Source organism: Pholcus phalangioides, unplaced genomic scaffold (assembly GCF_987345545.1).
Source record: "Pholcus phalangioides strain wild (caught in Gottingen) unplaced genomic scaffold, Ppha-v1.0 ptg000001l_1, whole genome shotgun sequence".
Classification (NCBI taxonomy): Eukaryota; Metazoa; Arthropoda; class Arachnida; order Araneae; family Pholcidae; genus Pholcus; species Pholcus phalangioides.
In genome coordinates, this window is record NW_028301594.1 from 3,784,927 (window position 1) to 3,795,000 (window position 10,074).

The 10,074-nt window shown below is 32.7% G+C and overlaps 1 protein-coding gene across 1 annotated transcript in view; it reads left to right on the forward strand.

Annotated features, from left to right (window-relative positions):
• Nucleotides 1-10,074, forward strand: part of LOC149089705 (ankyrin repeat and FYVE domain-containing protein 1) — a 44,352-nt gene that overhangs the window by 5,927 nt on the left and 28,351 nt on the right. The window contains exons 3-13 of the mRNA XM_089239027.1: nt 794-912; nt 1,091-1,226; nt 1,362-1,485; nt 2,935-3,084; nt 3,648-3,813; nt 4,776-4,980; nt 5,227-5,441; nt 5,804-5,901; nt 6,134-6,353; nt 6,970-7,222; nt 7,420-7,588. Coding sequence (XP_089095153.1) covers nt 794-912; nt 1,091-1,226; nt 1,362-1,485; nt 2,935-3,084; nt 3,648-3,813; nt 4,776-4,980; nt 5,227-5,441; nt 5,804-5,901; nt 6,134-6,353; nt 6,970-7,222; nt 7,420-7,588 — 1,855 coding nt within the window. The remainder of the gene's footprint in view (nt 1-793; nt 913-1,090; nt 1,227-1,361; nt 1,486-2,934; nt 3,085-3,647; nt 3,814-4,775; nt 4,981-5,226; nt 5,442-5,803; nt 5,902-6,133; nt 6,354-6,969; nt 7,223-7,419; nt 7,589-10,074) is intronic.

A 10,074-nucleotide genomic window follows, 5' to 3' on the forward strand; every position in this document is an offset into this window, starting at 1 on the left:
CGATTTTGACTTTTAGAACAACCATTCACATGTCAAATGAATTTCTCTTAGAAGTTTCAAGCTCATAAGTCAAATATTCTGTTCATGCCGAATTACTTTTTTGCTCATTTTATTTTTTGCGGAATCTTTTTCAAGTCGAGATATTTGTAATTGAAGTATCATAGTTTGATGTGATGGTTAGATTGTATCAGTTTGATGCATTGTACCTGGCATTGCTGTCTTAATGTGTGTGGACTCACCTGGACACATCCACGGGTCCTTGGTGCATTAGAGGCTGTAAATTTGGACATTTGTGTCCACAACTTTCACAAAAAATTTCAAATGCACCACTTAATACATACAGATTAGGGGACTAGTTTATGCTTATATTAGTAACATTTTGCTAAACATGTCTTAGTTCTAAGGGTTGTTAGAACTGGAATGGAATAGCTTACCCCCGGAGGTAATAAATTGTAACACAGTTGACACGTTTAAAAAAAAATACGATAAACATGTTGGGGTAAATCGAGAAGCTATCCATACTTAATATAAGACAACCATAAGTATTCTTTATGGGCATTGTATAATATTTTATCCTGTGTATATATTGTTTACAATTTTTGTTAATTGCATTTTTAATTGGGTTGCTATATTTTTGAAATTTATGACATTATATTTTTGAAATATATGACGTATTTTTATGGGCATCTTTTTCTCAGCCACTTCATTGGGCATTTTGCCTGTTGTGGCGTTGTATTTGTATTTATTTGTATTTTTTATTAAGTCTTTGGTTTTTATATTTCATTAATGTTAGTGACTTGACAGTACATCTGGATGGACGTCAAATCCGGGCCCATAAATTTGTTTTATCAGCAAGGAGCAATAACTGGGGTGTTCCAAACTTGGCGGAAGTTGAGTCTCTGGATTTAAGAGGTAAAAGAAACATTATTTATTTTCCAATGAAATTTGAAATTTTTATGATTGAAAACTAAAGGAAACTGCAAAATCTTACACCGCTGTAATAATAAAATATTAATGGTTTATGGATGGCTAAATCATTGTTTATCCAATTTTTTTTTTTTTAAATTATCAATTGCTTGTTTCATTATAGATATCCCAAACGAAATAGGTTTCACGTTATTAAGGTGGGTTTATACCGACCAAATAGACCTCTCAAAACCAGAATCCTTCCTACTTGATCTGATGAGATTTGCTAAACGATTTGAACTTACAAGCTTAGTAAATAGGTATATATGTAGTTATTTATTCTAGATTTGTTTTCCAAAATCATTATGAAAAATAGGCCTATATATTTTTTCATTAATAATATAAGTATACTCTTTTTCTAAGGTTGTGTATATATTTATATCTTATTTTTGAAGGTGTGAAAAGGCTTTGATATCTGCTGTCAATGTCCATAATTGTGTGAAGTTTTATCAAACTGCTGATGAAATCGATGCAAAAACTCTGAAAAGTCATTGTTCAGAATTAATTTCAAGCCACTGGGTAAATGTTTCAATCCTCACTATTTATTTTCAAATAATACAATTAAATTTTCATTTTAATGGATTTTTATTCCATTCGTTTTTAATTACATTTGAACATACAAATGCTGATCAAAATTCTAATAAAAAACTTATTAATTAATCTTTGGTTCTGAATTCCTGCATGCATTATTTGATGTTTCTGTCAGCAATGTTGCGAATCTCAATTTGTATTTTAGAACAATAAATAAATAACAGTTGATGAATAAAATTACAGAGTCCACTCCAAAATTAATTCGGGGAGGGGGGTTTCCGGTGAAAGTCAGGTCATGTTTTGAAATGGATGGTCATTGACACGATTGTGATTTTGTTGAATGTTTGCCACCGCGTTTTTTTATTTTCAAAGGCATGAAGGAGTATGAAAACTATTGACTAAATTTAATATAATCATACAGTGCATGTCCAAATCTTCAGGATATTAGTGTCTTGCATTATGTCAGTCATATCTATTATGGTTATAATATCTACACACAGAGTAGACACTGGACTATCCAGCCTAATGTGGCGGAAGGGTGGGCCAGATAACAGAAAAGCTGGATAGTCTGAAGCTCTACAAATGCTCATTTACTATTCTCCCATCATCTTTTTTATACCAAAACCTGCTCTTATTTATATTTTCTGACCTCTAAGTAGATGTGAGCTTAATAAAGTACATTTTAAAAATGTAAATGCTGAAATTTTGCATTTTAAGCAATTTCTTACAAAATAAATGACCTAAGAACAAAAATATTGGACGCATTTTAGGATAAATTTTATTATGTCTAACTTGATTTCAGGAAAAATAAAATCTTATAGAGTGCACAGTATGAACACACACGCTTTTAAAATAAAACATAAGCTTAGTTCTTACTAAAATTATTTAAACTTTTACTGTTCATTGTTGAATGATCACACCAATTTCAAAGACTATGTAAAATGTAAGCCTAAGGTGAAAGAGACAAAACTCGGTTCATATTTTTTGAAAACGTCCTTGATAGATGACTGCTGCTTCCTTTTAGCCCTCTTCCGTGACACAATGTCCCTCCACTTACGCTCTAAACCATGCAAAAACCGGCTTTGAGATGTGGCTAGCGCAATGTGGGAGATTTCAATGGTCGATTTTGCACAGTCACACCCTAAAACCGGGGTTTTTGTGCACCTTTGAAATCACAGAATTATTGTAGTTTAGAGTCTACTGTACATTTGTATATAACATAGAATTGAGGAAAAAAAATTAAATCTATATTTGGAAGGAGGGAGAAATGGTTCAGATTTAAGCACATACATTTATACTGCAGTGATACTCATCGCATCACTGCAGTTTTTTTCATCTTTCAAGCGCGAATGCATTCATATTTTTGTTTAAATATTAGTAGTGAAAAACTTGTGGCTTAAGATTATGTTAGTTATCATTCTTCAATTCTTTTTTTAGAATGATTTTTCCAGTGATGATTTTGCTCATATGAGTGCACCTCTTCTGTATAAAATGTTCAAAGCAAAGACAGAATTTTCCTTGCATACTGCAATAAGAATATACAGAGAAGATGTAGTTTTCCTGTTTCTTATAGAATACGATTCTCAGGTATAATTTTTTTTCACAAAATTCTCTGGTTGATATTATTAATTCGATGGTGTATGCATGAAAGAAATAGGGTTTGTAAATGAGTGTTAAGGAAAAATTTTCTGAAGGAAATTATTTTGGACCACTTTAAGCAACATTAAGCTTGTTTTATGAAATTTAAACTTTACTTTGGTTTAATGAACTTTAACAAGGTACCTTGTCATTATGTAGTTTTCATCGTACCCACATTTAGGGTGCCCTATCCCAATTAGTTTATGAAGCCTGAAAATGTGCTGATGTGCATAGCTACATACCTAAATATAGGATGGTGGTTATAATGCACACAGTTTTCATAGTGTTACCAATCAATATTCAGTTGTGCCTCAATGCAATGATTTTCTGTATATATATGTAGAATAAGTTTGATGATCATTCAAAGTCAACTATATAACAAGTCATAAATTTAAACTTTTGACTCATTTTAAAATTTTTCATCAGTTTTGTTGTTTGAAATTGATTTTTGTGTATGCTTTGAGAAGAGTGCTGAATTTTGTTCATAGCTTACATTTCATTCACAATTTCAGCTTCCAGCAAAATTGCATGAAATTGATAATCAAGGTGACATACCATTGGACTTGGCATTACGTTCCCAGCAAGAAAGCATTGCCAAAACTCTGGTTAATCACAGAGCAAATGTAAATCAGGCAGACAACAAAGGCTGGACTTTGCTGCACAAAGCTATTCAGAGAAGTAAGTACTTTTATTATTTACGATGTAATTTAAATGTTAATTTTTTATGCTGTTTGAAGTTCAATTTTTATATTATGACTTTCAGTCAAGTTCACTTGCCTTGATATAATCCAAAGATCAGTAGTGAAAAATATGTGGGAGAGTTTCATATTTTCTTTTCTGCAATTTTTGTATTGACTAAAGCCGGGGTTTTTAACTGTTTTTGCCAATGAATAAATTCTGAAATTATTCATTTTATAAATTCTGAAATTATTCATTTTATAAATTCTGAAATTATTCATTTTATAAATTCTGAAATTATTCATTTTATAAATTCTGAAATTATTCATTTTATAAATTCTGAAATTATTCATTTTATAAATTCTGAAATTATTCATTTTATAAATTCTGAAATTATTCATTTTATAAATTCTGAAATTATTCATTCAAATCAGTCGTGCAACAAATAGATTTATAACCAGCTTGTAAGTTGATTTGTGCAACTCTTTTCGGAGCTCCTGCAACCCATGGGTTAAGAACCCCTGCATTAGAAGTTCAATTGATTATTTTATAACATAATTTCCCCCTTTCCCTCAAAGCATGTTCTGTGTCGTCTTCCAATGATAAGTTATGTTTCTAATTCTGTGATGTATGCTAAGATTTTATTTAACATTAAATAAGCTGGTTTTTGTATCTTAATGAAAAATAAATGATGAAGTCACGGATTTCAAGTTTACTATTACAAATAAGTTAATGAACAAGCATTAGATCAGCCAATAAAAATATGTAATATCTAAAATTGACACACACAATTTTCATAAATGGTATTAAATTTTGGATTCATCTGTTAATTGTAATTTTCTGAGGTGCATGAAATTTTGTTTTGTGGATATTTTTGTTTGTAAAATAAGTCATGGTTTTCATCCAAAGTGTCATTTTATTGATTATGTAAGAATAGTAAAATGCTTCCTTTCAATTGGCAGGAGACACATTTTCTGCCATTTTCCTCATAGAAAACAATGCTGCTGTGAACACTGTTCTTCCGGTAGAAAAAGCTGCTCCTCTGCATTTGGTTGCCAGCATCTGTCCAAAAGAGGTTTCTCAAAGTGTTATGGAGGGTATGACAGACGTTGCGCAAAAGCTTGTCAAGCACTCTGCAGATCTCTGCTTGCAAGACATTAATGGAAAGTGAGTTAGGATTCATATATTTTTAATGTATTTCTTGTTGGAAAAAAATTAAATTCAAAATACAAAAGCTTGTGTAATTTTTGTTAGAAAAAAAAAATAATAATTTATAAAATAAAGTTTTGATTTCATTAATTATTCAATTTGTTTTTTTTTAAACAAGTTTCAATAGTTGATTCAAGCATAACTGAGACAATTATGCAAATTTTTAGAGAGTTATGTTCTTTTTCTCCTATTTGTTCATTTCAGCACATGCTTGCATCGCTCAATTATTGCTCAAAACTCATGTATATTTGAGTTGTTGCTCGAGAACAAACATTTAGATCTTGAAATAAAAAATGCTGAGGGACAGACAGTTTTATGGTTGGCTTTGGACTCTGGTATTGGTGGATATGATGATAACAGTTTTGCTGCTAAACTAGTCAAAAGAGGAAGTAATCTTGATGCTGTATGTCCTCTAAATGGTAATTATTTCTATACTTTTTGTGTGTACTTGGCTGATTATGAATTTGCTATTAAGTTAAACATTAAATAAAAATTGATATTAAAAAATAATTATTCCTATGGAAACACTTTTGTTTGGTTTTATTACACCCATACTGTTTGTGCTGCTACAGAATGGTTATACTTTATTTTTTTCAGTCTTTCTATCTGACATTTGTTTAGGAAACCATATGTGTGGGGTTTTGTGGTTTGTATGTGTTTATTATATTCAGTACAGTACACACACACGCGCAACTCACTTTTTGTGTTAATGTTTTTCCTCTTTCATGGTTTGATTTCATATGGTGACCACAATAATTAACATATTGCGCAATTTTTATAGGGGATACTTTATTACATCTGGCGTGCAGAGCATCCAAAGAAGAAGCTGGCATATTTTTGGCAGTACATGGAGCAAAACCAAATTTAACAAACAATAAAGTGAGGACCAATTTTTTAATAGTATATTTTTATGATTCATGCTTCATTAGTTTGCAAACATAATTTAGACATAAATCACTGGTAGGAAATATTCATTAATAGAGGCATTAAAAAAATTGAAAGCAGTCAATTATAAGATGTTTAAATTATGTATTTGTAGCATGGACATTTATTTTTTCCTTTTCCAGCTATGTATTTTTTTATATTTAATTCAATTATGCTAATTTTTTAGGGAGAAACACCACTTCATCTAAGTTGTTTGAAGGGTCTTTCGTCATTAACAATTGTGTTGTTGCAAAAGGGTGGTAACCCCAATATACAAACATTTTCTTCTGAGCCCATTTCCACTCTGAGCTTTGAAGATGAAGAAGTGGTATACCAACAGACTCCCCTGCATCTAGCAATACTTGGACAACATGAAGAAACCATACAGGCTTTGATTGATCATAAAAGTAAGACATCTACCTTTTTAAAAAAAATGATCAGTGAGTTTGAATTTTTGAAATATATTTTTCATAAATAAAATGTTCTCTCATAGTTTGCTTCACGAAATATAAGTATTGTATGTAATAGTCCAGTCTACATAAACTTATGACACATAGACTGGAGACCCTGTGCAAGAAAAAGTCTCAACAAGTGACATGTTAAGACTTTCCAATTTCCTAACCTTCCTACAATGATATAGTGAAAAATTGGTGCATAGACTAGGATGTAATACTTTCTGCAGTATTGATCCCTTTGTCTCCACAGTGTGCATTCAAACCTTGGAAGACAGATCAGACAGCAACAACATTAACACAGAACTAGCACAACTCTGACTACATTAATGTGATAGGGCCACAATACACTCAGAACATACATTCTAGCATGCACCATATTCATTTGAAATTCTGCAGAGGAATTTGTATGAGTTGCATGTATGGTTGAAAGTAGTAGTAATGATTCCTAATTTTGAGAAAATTTTTTGAACATGCTACCTGACATAAGACTGTAATATAGTTTGCAAGCTTAATTTTTGTTTGATTTGTAACTATAATATCAGAACTGAGTTTTGAAATTTTGTTGTAGCATATGCACAGTCTACTGAGCAACCTTCTGTGATTATACCAAACTTCAACCTTAAAAATTCAAAGGGTCACACGCCACTGAGCCTTGCTTTAGAAATGGGTCTTCTAAAAGTTTCCCAGCAGTTGCTATCCGGTGGTGCAAACATCAATGTCAGTAACTCAGATGGTCTTACACTTTTACATCAGGCTATCATGAACCAAGATACCAAAGCTGCACTTTTCCTGATTGAGAATGCTGCTGACATTAATGTGAAGTGAGTGGTTTTTTTTTTTTTAAATTTAATTTTTCCAAATGATTTATATTTAGTATAGATGTTTTATGCTTTTGACTAATTTATGAATTATTTTGGAGAAAAACTCAAAATTGAGCGAGATTCCTGTAACCGATCATTTCTAAAGTTTATTATACATTTTATTTTCGAAAGGATTAATTAATGTCCTAATTTTTCAGGACAAGAGATAATGATACACCATTGAGACTAGCTGTGAAACGTCATCTGCCAGCTGTTGTAGATATCCTGTGTAAGTCAGGGGCAGCTTTAGATACACTGGATGAAAATGGCAATAGCCCTTTGTGGTTGGCTCTAGAAAGTGGACAAGAAGATGTGGCTTCTATTTTGGTAATTATACATAGTGCATATGCCTATACTAATAACCTGAGAGAGAGAGATCCCTGAAGAAATGACTTTGAGTCCCTCTCCACCCTAGCATCCAAAACCATTCAATGCTGCTTTAACCACCTTGAATTGAACATTTTACCCAGTGATATAGGTCGTTGTCACAGAATAGGCCCTAAACGGACCCTCGGATGCAGACTCTCCATCATCAATTTAATTAATTCGAAATTAAAAGTGATAGTCTAAAAAATGCCTTTAAATTAAAAAATAGTAACATATCAATCTCTGAAGACTTCTCATCTGAAACACGCAAGCTTCGTGGGAAGATCTGGAACGCTTTTCAAAAGTTTTGTGATAGGGGCCAGAAAGTCAAACTTTTTCATAATTTTGCTCTTATAAATTAATATACGTTTGGGATCCCACTATATATCAACAATATTGTCCCTATTTTCCACACCCAATCTAGTGCTAACCCTTCTTTGCCTAACCACTCCTCTCAAACCACAGGCCACCCTTTTCCCGGAGCACTCGCATCATCCACCCAACCACAAAATTGAAAAATAAAATCAAGTTGGGAACCATTAACACTCTAAGTTTAAGAAATAAAGTTGATGTTCTGTAATCAATCTTGCTTAGTCATAATCCCCGCTTCCTTGCAGTTTTAGAATCATGGTTAGACAATACAATTTTTAATTCCTAAATTTTACCACCTGGTTTTAATGCTTTGCGAACAGACAAAACTCTCAGGGAGGGGGTGTTGCACTAATTTTCAATAATTCTATCCCCCCTTACTGAAATCCCTTTAGGTTCTGACGTAGAAATCGTTGGAGCCGGCTCCAACCTAACTGTTTCCCACTGGCCTTATTTTCTATCTATTTACCGTCGGCTTCCGATTTTCACTTGTTTGTCCAACTCGAATCAGTCCTTGAAAGTTTCCTTAATACACATTCCCTTCTTATCTCTGGAGACTGGAACCTCCTGGGAATGGACTGGAAAAATTTGAAATCACTGTCTGGCAACCACCGAATCAACAATAAAGTCTTGGACATCTTCTATAAGCTTAATCTTGTCCAAAACATTTTAGTACCAACAAGAACTACTGTTCACTCCAGCTCCACCCTCGATCTTATCGCCACCTCTAACCGAACTCAAATTCTTGATACTTACACCTTCTAATGTTGTTCAAATCACAATATCCCATTTATTAATTTCTCTCTTCATTACTCTATCCCTTCTTTCAAACTCACTCCCAAACATTATTTTAACAAAGCCAATTACCCTTTGATACAACCCATTCTTTGCTCCCATTTCAATGATTTTCCTATCAATATCTTCCTCCCACGATATTCATATCCTATGGTCAACTTTCAAACTTATTATAAACAAATTCGTAGCTACAGTTCGACAAAAATAGTTTCAGCTAAGTTTCTCCACAGTCCTTGGATCAATAGAAACATCATTCACCTTAAGAGGAAAATCTGGCGTGCTACCTTCAAATATGAATCCAACAAATCTAATGCACTCCAAAAATCCTCAATTTCTACCTTCACTCGGAGTCTCAAGAACCTCATCTCTATCCAAAAGTCCAAGTACCTATCACACTCTTTACCAAATTACTTACAAACAAATCCTACCAAGTTTTTGAACGTCCTCAGACTTAAATCTTTCTGTTGAACCCACTTCTCTCAAAATCTGAAATAAAAACGTCTCGTCTCCTTCAGATATTGCTATTGAATTCAATTTGACTTTCTACTCAGTTTTTTCAGTTGATCGCACTCCACCACAATATTCATTTGTCGATTTTGTCCATAACTCAAATTTGGTCCTTTTCACTAAAGAAAGTATTTTATATATAAAGTTGCTAAAAAAATGAAACCCCATTCTGCAGGCCCCAATGACATCCATTTTCAAATATTGCAGAAGAAATCTCTGACTATCTTCTAATCTTATTTAGTGTCTCACTAAACACCTCTCACTAGCCATCCTCTCCACCAATTGGAGAATCAATAAAATTATTTTCATTTACAAAACTGGCCCTCTGTCCAACCCTCTTAACTTCAGACTAATATCTATTACTTCATCCTGTTGTAAGATTTTTGAACATGTTATAGCAAAGGAAATCCAAGCTCATTTAGACTCCATTAAATTTTTCTTTCTCAACCAACACGGCTTCAGCCGATCCCTTTCTATTACATTCCAACTGTCCCTCTTCATCCATGACCTTTCCAAAGTCATTGATAACGCATTACAAACCGATATCATCTTGGATTTTTCTAAAGCCTATTATAAAGTACAGCACAATAGACTCCTCCTTAAACTTTCAAATCTTGGTCTTAATGTACAATTGCTGGAATGGTTAGAAGCTTTCCTAAAAAAATCATAAACAATTTGTTCATTTTAAAGATCATGATTCACCTTTTGCTACTGTAAATTCAGGTACTCCTCAAGGAGCGGTTCACTCGCCTTTATTGTTTTCAACATATATAAAC